Below are 14,165 nucleotides of genomic sequence, written 5' to 3'. Positions count from 1 at the left end.
TTTGACGAAATAAATGTGAATGTTTTATCGTTATCTGTATCTGTGATTCCCAAACTAGGAGATTAGGAATTGATTAGCGTCTTTAGGTTTCCGTCAAAATTATTTTCCTAGATAAATTCTAGTTTCGATTAGAACTAATTTGATATAGAGACATGCAGTGTGTAGCGTTAGTCTCACCAGTGGCGCGTGCGGTACGAGCAGCTGGTGCGCATTGTGTGGTGCGTGCGGTGGGTGTGGTGCGGGCGGTGCGTGCGGCGCGTGGTGACCGTGGCCGTGCGTGGCGGGCGGGTGTTGGTGCACGTGCGTGTGCTGGTGCTGGTGGTGGTGCAGCTCGGTGCGAACACCGACACCAACAGCACCCGCCGCCGCCAGAAACCGATTGTCTAGTTCTCGTCTCAGTAGATCTGCACCGGGACCTGGAAATTTATTAATTTTTATAAGAAGAGTCTCGTTTCGTAACTATATACCTATTTAGGAGAGCTATTCCATTCAGCTATAGCCATATTATTATTATACTGGTAAAAAGTTTAAAAATTTGCTTTTATAAAATTTTTCCTGAACACTCCGAGGCGATGAAAAGTTCTTGAAGTAGTGTTCTTTAAATCTAAAATCTTTTCTTTTCAAGTTGCGCAACTTTGGAATTATATCCCAGTTTCTTTTTTCTATAACTATCTAAGGGTACTTTACTTTAAATTTCCTCTAAGTAAGTATTTTTCTCAACGTAACTTATAGACAACATTTATACTTACTGTAATTTTTCATAAAATCTTACAATGTATTTATAAAGTTAAAAATTATATGAAGTCGAACTACTTACTAGATTGAAATAGTGACTCTGCAGAGAAAGGATTCGGGTTTGGTGGGGCGAGAGGTGCTCCGAATAAAGGTGGTGCCGGCGCGAAACCAGCACGCTCTGACCCCGCTGGCCTGCTGAATAAGCACACGAATGATAAGCATATTGAAACAAGTAAACCAGACCCATTGATATAAAATTTTAGCTATTAAACGATGTCATGTGTCGTCGTATACTCACGTTACCCCCCAATGGGCTGGCGGTTTTGCACTGGAACTGATACTGGGCACAGTAGGTACAGGGGCCAGCGAGTGTGCTAAATGTGGTGCGGAGGGTGTGGGAGCCGTAGGGGTTGGAGCGGCCAGACCTGTTAGACCTCCCAGTGTACTTAGACCCGTGCTCAGTGGACCCAGTGTACTTCCCAATGCCGAGACTGGTCCCTGTTTTATAAAACGTTAGTGTTAAATTTACTTATTCCAGACGTAATTAGATTTTGTTAACTGTATCAAAGTTAATATAAATATGTGTTGGTAACTAATTTAGAACAGATAAAAAATTTAGGTAAATCATTAATATGTTTATAAGACTAGGTGTCACCGAATTTTTATTTTGTTACTACTACTAAAATCAAAGAAAAAAGAAAAGGAAACCTCCACGACATTAACTTCTTTCACTTTCAGTCCACTTAAAATCAAAACCAATTTTAAAAAAACTTGATATCTTTGTTACGTAAAATAAATAAAATATATAAATACAACTAACAGCCAATGGTGCCGCCAGTGGTGCCGCAAGTGGTGCTGCGAGTGCTGATGACACCGCCGGCGGAGCGCCCGCGCCGCCTGAGGCTGGCGTACTGCGAGACAGACTGCTGATGTTGCTGCTGGAACATATCGCAAACACATTAGTGACCAGACTCTATGGTTTAGACTTGACTTGAACAAAACATTCATCCTGAACCTGAACGATTTTTTTTTAACTTACTATTACTTCCTTTTTATTGTTAAATTTTATTATTATTCGTAAGAGACCTGTTATGTGTTAACGTGATTTATTATCTCGTTATGATAGAAGTAAAGGAAGCAGGAGTGGAAATTCAAAAGGGGGAAGAAGGGCGATTTTACCTGAAACTTTCACGTTCTCTGCTGGGGCTATGCCCTCGGGGCGAGTACGCGAGTGGCGCGTGTGACCCCGCTGCGCCCAGTGACCCCGGCGTGTGAGGTCTTACTCCCTTTGGCGTTTTGGGCGCTACGAGTGGAGACGCTGATAAACTCGTCCTCTGAAATCATTATCGCAAATGTTCAATAATCTACAATTTAACTTTTTTGTTGTTTTTAAACCGTTATATGATATAGTAAGCCATGCTTACCGTGTCAGCAGTATTTCTAGGGGACGCGGCCGCCGGTGGTAGGTATGGACTATGTTGCAACGTAGGGGCGTAAGGAGCGTATAATGTTGGGTAGGAGCTGCCGGTGTACACAGCCGGGGGAGGATACCCGTTTGCCGCCAGAGCAGAACTAACTGTCGCGTTCTCGGTACGAGGCGGCAATTCGCTGGACACCGGTAAATGTCTAGAATCTACAATCGGGGGTATCGGATGATTGCTAACTTGACTACTGCTCGACGTTATGATGGTCGGTGCGCTCGAGGTAGGCGATGGATCTATGTGATTTATAGGCTGATGTAATGATACAGCCGGCGCTAAGGACGTCGGGTGCGGATGAACCGACAAGTTTAGACCTGGATGTTTTATACTCGGAGTAAAACTAGATAGTGAACTAGTGGTGGTCGTAGTCGAATGTAGCGCTGTACTCATGTGGTTTGATGTAGAAGTAGATAAGAGGTTTGAACTACTTAAAGCTAAATTATTTTGATGGCCAATTAGGTTATGGCTGTTTACGGGGTGACTGAAATGTACCGTCGTCGGTGTTTGCGTTGATGTTATGTGATTCGCCGATATATGATTGGCCACACTGAACGCCGTATGATGATGCGGTCTACTCGCATAGGGCGGTTGAATGGAATGTTTCTGTAAACTCGACTGACCCTGATAAGGCATCGAATGGCTGTGAATACTGGAACTTAGACTCGAGTTTACATGACTAGACCCGATCGTCGGGGTAGGATAGTGACGCGACGTCGGCGCCGAGGGAGACATGGATCGGCTCGACAGCGTCTGACTCGGAAGACTGCTTGGAGTAGATGCTGGTGGCGGTTGCAATGATAGGCTCTGCGGCACACCGTTTGACACAATACGATTTGGATAAGAGGTAGGAACGGAAGGATGAGGTTGAGTCGCAGCGGGTACATTCCGCACGTCGTGGCCGGGCATCACAGGGTGAGATTGTGAGTGGGGCAAACGATTCGGTAGACTAGGATGTAAGGGAGGCGTCGAAGTAGGGGCCAGGTGAGGTGGTCGGGGGGCGGTGTGGTGTGCGTGGAGATCGAGAGGTATCGGGGGCTCCTGGGCGGCTGGCTCCGGTCGCGTCTCATGATTCGTATGACGGTAGTCGGGCAGAGCGGCGGCTGCGAGGGACTGGTAGGCGGTGTGTGAGGGGAAGAGGGGGGAGGGGGCGGGAGGCGCGGGCGGAGCTGGAGTGGGACTGTCCGCTGCGGCACGGGCACCCGGTTGCAGCTTATTGTTGCTGGCCGGTCTCTCCGGCGTGTCGGGACCGGTGGCGCCGACCGGCCGCGCTGGTATTTGCGTGGCAGCTTGTCCGTCGATTGCCGGTATATGGGCTCCGTTGGGGCGGTGAGGTGTGTCTGCTCGGAAGGGCGGTGGTGGTAAGGCGGGAGGTGGCAAGGCCGCGGGCGCGGGTGAAGGCGCTGGCTGCGGTAAGGGTGCGGGCGCGGGGCTGGCGCTGCCGCCCACGGGTGCCCTCGACAGAGCCAGTGCGCCACCACTTCCGCCCCGTGCTACCAGCTCGTTCTTGGCGCCGCCACCACCGCCATTACCAGTTACCCGGAATAGAGAGCCGGCGTCCGATGCCTAAAGAATATTTTGCACATTATTGATTTATACAACATAATTTATAGACAAATTGCTTTTAAGCGAATTTATAGTAAAAATTATATGCAATATTGTAATTAAAACTTTAAAATAATCTTACATCATCCATAGATGCATCATGATATCTAGGGGAGGCATTTCTGCTATTTTCTGGACTCGCCTGTAACAAGAAAATTCATAATTTAGATGTTTTATTAATAGTCAACTTACATACGCAATATAAGTGCTATAAAAATGTCTGTATAAAACCAGACAACAAGTTATAATTTAGGACTAACAGCTTGTTAATTTACTGAGTTGTATACACTGGAGACGAGTTCAATGTAAATGCATGTATTTATATTTACAATAGTCAAACTACTGTTTGGAAAGTATATGTTCTAGTGACGTTCATTCTGTAGTCAGTTCAAGAGCTCACGCCAACACCTGGTGTAATGCAGGCATTAGTATTCACAGTTATATTCGTGTATGCCCATTGTTCTTAACTAATACACAATATCCGCTTGTTTGACTGCGCTTACCAGATATATGATACCAAGGCATGAGTGGAATAAGTGAACTCATTCTAGGTCCTTGTTCATACAGATAGATATCTCAATATTTATGAGATGATTAATTGTGAATAGAATTAAACGTTGTATTATGTTAATGTTAAAAGTTATAATCCGACTACATTAAACCGTCTTGAAACAATGAAAACCCTTATCGGAGATCGTTAAATTTAATGGTTTAGTTTATAAGCAAAACATTTCTTTGGATATATCATTTACAAATAGCGGTGAGATGAATTACAATCTCTAAGAGGTAATGAAAAGTAATTACTCGAAGGCATTTACGACTGGTCGAGAAAATGGCTCAATAAAGTTATTTACGTATACGAATCATGGTTTACGGGCGGAATATAAATATATAGTATTTTAAAAACACAATACCCTTTTTAATGCCAATTGGTCATTAAAGGCAACAGTCTCTCGGGACATTAATTAAATAAAGTGATATAATTTTTATTTAATCGTGTTCGTTTAATTTTTATGTCTCTTAATTAATGGTAAGACTGGCGACGGTAGCATCTCAATGACAGGATGTTTAATGAACCCGAGTTCATTATTCTTCAATATAAATGTACACTGTGCAGCATAAAGAAATCCAAGAATCCAACAAATTGTAGGTTCTTTCTTACCCACGAGTAGCGGAAAGAGATAGTGAATCGATTGCGTGAGAGGAACAAATCGTTTTTGGAGCGTACCGGCAATTGAATGTTTAGTCTTATCCGGCAAGGGTGGGTCGATGGTCGACGGTTTGCAACAATGGAGTGATAAATCAAGTATGGAGCGCGCGTGCCGCCGTCGGCCCCGCCGTCCGGTGGCGGCACCGCGGGCACATCAAAGGGAACCGCGAGCGGCGAGACTCAACTGCAGCCCCGCTTTTTGTCATAGACACCCGGCTATTACTTAAACGATCACGCGTACTGCCGTCATTTATACCTTTGATATGTTAATGATCAACAACCATATGATACATTTGTTACTTCTTTTCATTGTTTGTTTGAAGCGCCGTTTAAAAAAAAAACAACTAATCTCATTTATGCATTTTATAATTTTCTTTTCTTAATGTTTGAAAGAACATTTTCGATTAACATACAAAATGTGTTCTGAGAGATCAATATGTTAAAACCTGTACTGTACTGTACAAAACCTGTACTATAATAATGCATATTTACGAGAATATATATTTTTTATTACCTCTCGATCAATAAAATAATGTCCTATAATAATATAAAGCAAAATAAAATTTTTCAATACGTGAGAGAATATATCAAGACATCACAATTTATAATTAATAAAAAAAATATTTATATTTAGCGCAAGTCAAAGGTCAATAGGGTCATTTATATTGAGATTTAGCTGTTAAAAGTTTTATGACTGAATAAAATTCGTTAAATAAACATCGAGCAAGCATATTTCCTCCAACATATGTATAATATATAAATAAAAACTGAATATTTGATGTACCTAAATATATTTTCTGCATTTTAATTATCATACAATATACATATGTATATATAATTTTTATTTTATTCTTCTCATATAAATACAAATACATATTTATTCGTATGTTCCTCAAAGATAAATAAATTAAAAAAAAAAACATGTATATTTTATGAATAGTCTTATTAATAATACAATACGTATGTTATGGTTCTTTGTAACAAATGAATGACTACAATTATGATAAATCACCGCATACATAACACTTTCGTTTTCATGAAACATAATTTGAGCGGAGAAATAAATACATACAGTTGGCTTCTTGTCAAAGCGACATACCATTATGTGAATGTTATTAAAATAGATAATCACACAGATATTAGCGATGAGTGATGTCGTGTCGACAAGCGATAATAGTTCCTCTGCAACCGATTCCGAGGGAAACACGCGAGTTTAAATAGACCAGCAATAAATATAAACGACCTCATTAGTCAACGCTGTCAAAATAGAAAAAAAATATGCTTGTAAAATTAACTTCGCATGACTACAGGTAGAAAAAAAAAACAACGCGGGCGATTTCTCTCAGTAATGAATATTCTACGGAACGCGGTTTAATTTAATATTAATGTTTTCAATATTTAACAAATTGTACGCTGTTATTGTTGACTCAATTTATTTTATCAGATGGGGGTATTTTAATAACGAACTCAAAACAGATATTAAAGATTAATCTGAAAACTTCAGCCGCAGGCTAGCAGTGTCCGCCCCCCACGAACCCCGCTACCTACCATTGTTGAGGAATGGGAGGAATGGGGGGAAGGGTGAGGTTGAAAAAACGACGTGATAGCTTTTCGCCCCTCATTCGAAATTCTAATACTTTTGCAAACTTTTAATAGGATAGGACTTAAAATTCAACGAGAATTTAGATTCGCAGGAAAGTTCAAACGTCGGCTTGTGATCATAGCCTTCGGCAACTTTCTAATATGTTACGGTTTCTCTGTTATGCATTTTATCGCTTTAACAAGCATTTAATAAAGAAGGACAATCAATCATTTTTATTATTTGAACTTATATAATAAAATCAATATCCTAGCGATTAAAGTCTGACTGACGGTTCAATTGAAATTTATACACTATTATATTATTTTTTTTTTAAAGAGAAAATCACGATTTCTTCTAAGATAAAGAATTATTCCATATTTAAATAACGCGGAAAAACAAGAAAAAATACGTCTATAGTAGATTCCAAAAAAACTCTAATTCTGATCTGGTTTTCTAAGAAAAAAAATAATAAATACTACTTTAAAGCAACTATTTCGCGATTTCCAGGTAAGATGTTTTATATGACAAGAAGGTAATAAATTTTGTTTAAATCTCGCGGAAGCTACAGAATACATTTTTACGTGGTATGAATTTTAAATACAATAAATAATTCAATATAATAGACTTCGCATGGCTAGTGATAACTTTGACGAGGTCAGAGATTTGAGTTATTTAAATTATACACAAATAAATTTAAAAGCTCACATATAATTTATTTTTTATGACATATAAAAAATATATATTTTTTTAATTTAATCTGAACCAAAAATACAATGAAGTGGTATTTGTAATACGTATTTTTAATTAATATTATGAACTAAATTAAACGTTATCGTCTTTTATTCCTTAAATATTCGAGATGCACTCATGTATACAAGCTTAATTAAATAAAAGTAATACTACTTTACAATTACCATTCAATAATAATAATTTAAATTTATTTACATCCGTGTCAAAAGACAAATCGGAGCGTTAATTTATCTCGTGTACAAATAAGTGTCATATTGACATCAAACATTGACGTAGACGAGAATTAGTCTGATAACAGAATAGAAAAAAAAATTATATATCAAGATATATTTATCAGGCACGACGTTGACTTTAATAACATTATGATTTCAATACATAACCAGTTTGTACGACGATAATCACGTTTCGAATAACAAAACATTTATTTTGCTTTATAATTTTACATATCATAATTTACTACGATATCTGGCAAAGCTCCATCTAGATGAGATCTATATTCGTGATTATTTATTCATTCAATTAAGACAGACGATAGTTTAAATAACGTATATCCGCGTCAAACAATAAATTAATTGTACACGGACCGGGCACAAATTGATATAATCTTTGGAGTATTATAAATAATTTATCGGTGCGTGTTAGCGATAAATTTAAATTTAATGGCTGGGCAATAGAAAGTATAATTAGGTAGTTACCAGTGCTGTAACATTTGACCGCATTCGAGCGTAATGGCGGTACATGCTAAAATTGGATAGCGCGTTTGTTTTGGATCTTATTACTGAGAGAAGTAACTATACTATAAGGATTTACTTGTTAATTGTTATGAATTAATGTAAGCAGGAAATAATTCGTCATTCACGTTCAAGTGTTGATTGTACAAATATGATGCGATATATTTATTGAGTAGGCGATAATTTACGTCTATACAAGACTAATAGAGCTGAGGAATTTAAAAAAAAACTCATGGTTTCGTAATTTAGTTATGTTATTTTTATTAAAACAACCCTATTAAAAAAAAATATATATATAAAGTTATTCCCGAGTTTATCTAAGTATGACAGTTCATTGCTAAAATGTGTATGCCATATCATTCCTAATGTTCAAATAAAAACTTTATTACTGTCTCTATATTATATTGTATGACATCACTGACACCACTTTAAAATAGAATATGAAATGTGTGTGTAAATAGTAAATGCATCAAACGCTCCCATAAAAAAAAATGGGGACTGGCAACAGATTTATAAGATAGAATAAATTGGAAGCTGTCCAATTTACATCTATGTAGAATAAGTTTGTTTGGAAATCGCATTCATTTTAAAAACGCTGTGCCAACGAATCTATTGGTGTAATAAATTTACAATTCACGTTATATATATCTGACGTGTTAATTTGTACTAGGCCTCTGTATATTTTTTTTAGAGTCGTATTTTTTATTTCTTGATATGTGACCTATACCTCTTTGTCAGTAGCATTCTTGGCAGGTGAAGGTTTCGGATTATCTTTTTCCGTTTTAGCGGCTCCAGGAACTTTTTGGTTTTTAAATGTTATCAGTGGTTTGTTATAACTCTTCTGTTTATTGCTTTTTTTCTTGCCTTCCTTTTTACTACTGCCTTCAGCATTGCTTTTAGGGGAATCCTTGATCCTCACTATGGTAACTTTTAGGAACTTTTCTAAAAAATATTCAGTATCGTCACTAACTTATATTTAACAGCGCATTAAACTTTTAATACTTTTCAAAGAAACACTTGAAAGCCAATAGAAACACTTGTAGTTTAAAAGTCAATTGGTTCGATTGAGACCGATGTCATAAAATTAATTATATTGCACTTTTCACTTTTAAAAAAATCCAATTAAATAACACTGCAATCCTTGGAACACTGTAATCCATAGAGTGGTATCCGTTCAGGGAGTTATGATTGAGTTGAATTAATCAGACAATAAAAATAACAATGGAGCGTGATTAGTGCGGAGACAAAGGCTGTCGTTTGTGAGTTGTGTACGTGTCATTGGTGCGACGGCCGAGGCGAGAGTGCGGTGCAGGCGGCACGCTCTCGGCCTTCGCCCCTCGTCCCGCGGACGTCGCCGCGCGCACGCGCCGCCCGCCGCCCGCCCAACAAAACGCTCCGTTGAGCATTTCTCGCTATACAATACACATGTAAACGGCTTTCGAAAGCCAATACATGCCCACCGTAAATATACCATTGAGAAAATAAATTTCGCGAGACGGGATTAATACCGGATTTGGCTCATACGTACTTTATCGAAGAGATCGCTTCGAACAATATAAATTGGATAATAAAAATAAGAAAACTCCGAGCTGTCTCATTTATTTTATATGATAAAGATTTAATGTGATATTTCTTTGAGAACAGTTCACACAAAGCGCATTATATATTTATGGCATGAATAAAATTTTTAAGTTTCGAAGAAACCATTATTGGCTTATTCACCAATTACATTACGGTAAAGTCGAGTGATTTTCAGGCCGGCACAGAGGTATCGAAAACGATAATAGCATACGACCGTGACTACGCATATTAAACTTCATACATTTTATAGCTTCTACATGGAAGCAATAAATTCAGAGCATATATAATTTATTTATATTTGTTAGTAACCCAGCTGCTTTACGAGGATCATTATTACACTATTGTAGGCTAACCGATACTAACAAAATTGATGTAACGCTATTCGATTTAAGATGCGAGAGATTCGATATGAAAAGCTTCAAAGACTGAATAACAATGAAACCTGAATGGTATAAATTATTCACACAATGGTTCAATTGCCGAAAGACGCAATAAAGAGCTCGCTTCAGATAATATTAATTCCGAATAAATTATTTGAAAGAAATAGAGAGAAAAAAAACCGGATAAAAGCATCCCCCCTCGCTTCTTATCTTCGGGGAAACGTTTGAGTTTTAAACAGGGAATGTTCGTTTCCTTTAGAAGTTTATTGAATTGTTTTGAAATGACTTTTAATGTTATTTGAAGTAACAGAACGGTGTACTTAATGTATCTTTTGACTTATTAATTTCCTTACTACGGTGAATTCTTTATTTGAGTATTAAAACAATAAAAAACTTTACATTGCTATTTAAAATGATCGTTTAAATTATTCGTATTAAAAACGATCATATTCATTTAGTATAATTGAATTACATGTTAAACTTCTTAACATAAAAACTATAAAGATCTATCTACATATCGGTGGGAATCGATCAATTAGTCTGTAGTAATTCATGACAGCTCCAAACAAAACGATGACCACAATTATGGCGATATTTAAAGAGCAGTTAATTTATTATAATTACAGTAAACAACGACTCAATTATCACAAATGAGAAACGGTTGGCTTTATTTATTCATGGATCGGATTACGTTCATATTCATTAACGGATGTCATAACAAAATATCAGTGTTATATAAATCCAGATATTAAATGTGGTCGCCAATTAAAACCATCTAAGACTTATTAATCTTTTTATAAATGTATTCATTTTGATTTATTCAATATCAGGCTATTTAATATTTATATTATATTTTTTGATTATGTATAAATTTTAATATAAATATAGGTATAAATGAAATGAATGCGATTTGAAGAATGTTTAAATGAAAATAAATAAATAACAGAATATGATCTCAATTCAAAAGTGAAAGCTTCGCTGAATGCGGAAATTCAACGTCTAGCTTTGAGTAAATATTTTTTGCCTCACATAAACGTATAACACATTTGAAAGCATTAATAAAATAAACTGGGTCAAACGTTCTACTAACTTTTAAATACGAACATAATCAATGTAATGTACACAATATAAAGATAAGAGTTCGGCGAATTGAACAAGAATTAATATCGCTGTTAATAATTAATTTAACAGCAATTATTTTTGTAAGCGATGTGGATCGCTTCCGGAATCGATTACTCAGATTGGTATCGGTTTATTTCCACCCCAGCCTGTTAATGATGCAATAAAAAGGCTTATCGATTCAACCGTTAAGGACGTGCGGGGGCAGAACAATTTATAAAACAAACAATATAGCTGAGAGAACTTTGTAAATTAGTGTACTCGATTGTGGAGTTATGTAACGACATGATTTGTTAACCGCACGCTTGCGGAGTGACAAAAGTAATTAACACTTACGATACACTAGAGCGCCGCTTTACGGCACCGACCCTCGGGGCCGCGGCTTCTAATATGGGAGGGAGAGGGTCCGTGATAACGATCGCAGCTATTTCAGCAGCCGTTAAATTACCGCCTCCGCTTTATTTGTCCGATACAAACATTTTAAACGTCCATTAATAACTTTAATATCATAAATATATTAATTATAAAGACATCAATTAATTTGACATTACATTTTCAATATAATTTAGTAAGATTTAAAATTTTATTAAATCATCATCAAGCGAGAGTCGATCCTTATCTCTCAATAACATACTAATACAATAATGTGATCCGTGGGTGTGATATCGTCAGTTGAATGTAAAAACATTATAAACAACTCCAACCTCCAACAACAATGTATGTAAAGCATAATGAAATTAAAATCAAAACGTTGATGAATAATTTATTATTCAGAATACAGGCTATGATGTGGATATGGTTCTACGACGGATAATTTTGTTGGGTAAACTGTGAGCATCGCAAACAAGGGGGTGGTTGAAATGCGAATGGGTGGCTGTGGTGTGAGAGCCAAGTAACGACCACCGGATTTATTTCGAACCTCATTCAATTTGCGGCGAGCGTATTGTTGAATTATTTTTGAATCGGACACATTTCACGAGTGCTTGATTTTATGTTGGCATTTAATTAGCCTTTCAATTCGATATCACTTGCTGTTTATATTTAATGCTTGCATGATATTTTTATTATGATCATTAAGTGATTTTTTTAAGAGAGAAAGTGCATTGCGAATGAAGTTGTTTAAAAATGTATGAGGACATCATCGAGGCGACTGCGGAGACGTTGCATAAGACATATTAATGAACGTTTGAGTTACCTTTAGTGCTTATAGAATTTAAATAAGAACCTTGTATTATGTAGGTATGGGTTGTACATTTATAGTGTTCGGGGAATACCGTGCTGTATTAGTATAAATTACATGATTAAATTTATTACATATTAATTTTAGATATAAAAATAACATCAGAACGATTTGGCGGCTTATATCCCTATGTTTAGTATTAGATATGTTAAAAAACTATCGGAATTCATCGGCTTGTGTTCATTTAATTTCTATGCAATTTCAAGCCCATTATTATCTGACACAGTACATTAATAGATTACTATAGACAAACGGGGAGGTGCGGTCTATGCAGCGAGGTGACATAAAATTTCCAACAACTGCGTCAAGTATCCGACGACATTATCTAACCGTTTGCGAGTGCTCTACCGCATCTCATATCTTTTGAATAATATTTTCAAGTGTTATATTGTTCCGCCATTGCGGATTTCTATTTTTAAAAACGTTTTATTTTTTCTATACGACGAATATTACTTAGTAAATGTGAAACATCTCAGCCGACAATTTAAACTTAGTGGAGTATAATTTCCATTTCAAGCTCATAATAGAAAAATATAATGGTTGCAAAACGAGCAAATATGAGTGAATATATCTAGATAGATAGAAATACAAGCGGAGGCGGTCACCGACAATCTCATAACAAATATGAATAAATGAGTAAGCATTAAGCTTCTGGCGAGCAATTCCGAAGCTTTTGTTGCCGACTCTCTGCCGTGCTAAGGATTACCAACGCCGCAGGTCTAATTTATTCCGCTAATGGAACGTTACCTTGCTCGATGTAAATTAATTAAGCTTGAACAACTTGATTATAAAGAATTTTGAACATTTCTATAACAGTAACAAAGTGCTTAATATATCTAAGAGAGTCGGAGTATAGTGACAGACGGACGAGTTTAATCGCGAGAATGCGCTTCAGGGTTGCCAACTGAGTTGCTTATACACTTGACAGCGTCGATCAACCTTGCTTCGAGTAGGAAATTTACATTGTTGAACACTCGTATCAGCTACTGTTAATAGCTATGCGAATTGATAATATATTGTATTAAGTATTGTGTTTAATGTCTTAAAACATGATTCCCCCCGAGTTTATTATTCACGACGCGTGGTATTAGTTTAAGCATTTGGTTGTATAAACATGTACCGCATGTTTAAAAATAAAGCTATTCGCTAACAAAGCACCCGCTGCATAACAGACTTTGGTCAAAGATAAAGAGAATTTCGACGCGCGCTTTGTATGCGAAATTGAATTGAATGTCATATAGAACGCATTCCGTATGCTCAAAGGGAGAGTAATTGCGATCTGGCAGCTCCATTTAAAATGAATTCGTACAAATCTGCTCTAAGCACAGCGTTGAGAGGCGACATAGCGTTGCGATGTTTGTAAGCAGTGTACACTCACTGTGCGACTGTGTAGGGCTCTGTTGGCGTTGCAAATCGTGAGTCCATCCACTCGTGTCGTACTGCAAGACTTGGTCGTTTGCCAGCCGCTTTGTTTTATCGTTCTTGCTAACTATTTGACATAACAACCCATTGTTTATATTTAATGATTCAGAAAAATCTAAACAATTCAATGACGATGTAAATACTTATAATACACTAATATTTGTATTGCATTATATTAAGTAAGCATTGTATTATGTTTGTTTTTAAATGTTAATATTTGGTGAAGTCGACAACGTAAATAAAATACTTACGCTCGTCATTTACACCATCCAATAAAAGTTTATAAACAGTTATAAATAAATTTTAATTTGAAGTTTTTATAGGAAACAAAA

General features: G+C 36.8%; 1 protein-coding gene across 10 annotated transcripts in view; it reads right to left on the bottom strand.

Annotated features, from left to right (window-relative positions):
- Positions 1–14,165, bottom strand: part of LOC116770329 (fibrosin-1-like protein) — a 44,898-nt gene that overhangs the window by 2,845 nt on the left and 27,888 nt on the right. For 6 of the 10 annotated variants that reach the window (XM_032661752.2, XM_032661750.2, XM_061527863.1 and 3 more), the window contains 7 exons: positions 3,901–3,960; positions 2,160–3,779; positions 1,915–2,069; positions 1,556–1,673; positions 1,034–1,233; positions 818–930; positions 178–416 (listed from right to left, as the gene is read on the bottom strand). In XM_032661752.2, coding sequence (XP_032517643.1) covers positions 178–416; positions 818–930; positions 1,034–1,233; positions 1,556–1,673; positions 1,915–2,069; positions 2,160–3,779; positions 3,901–3,960 — 2,505 coding nt within the window. Of the gene's footprint in view, positions 1–177; positions 417–817; positions 931–1,033; positions 1,234–1,555; positions 1,674–1,914; positions 2,070–2,159; positions 3,780–3,900; positions 3,961–8,818; positions 9,403–14,165 lie in introns of those variants that run through there. The other 4 variants (XM_032661751.2, XM_061527864.1, XM_032661758.2 and 1 more) reach the window with 3 other exon arrangements.

This window comes from Danaus plexippus, assembly GCF_018135715.1.
Source record: "Danaus plexippus chromosome 13 unlocalized genomic scaffold, MEX_DaPlex mxdp_15, whole genome shotgun sequence".
Taxonomy (NCBI): Eukaryota; Metazoa; Arthropoda; class Insecta; order Lepidoptera; family Nymphalidae; genus Danaus; species Danaus plexippus.
This window is presented reverse-complemented; position numbering and strand designations above follow the sequence as displayed.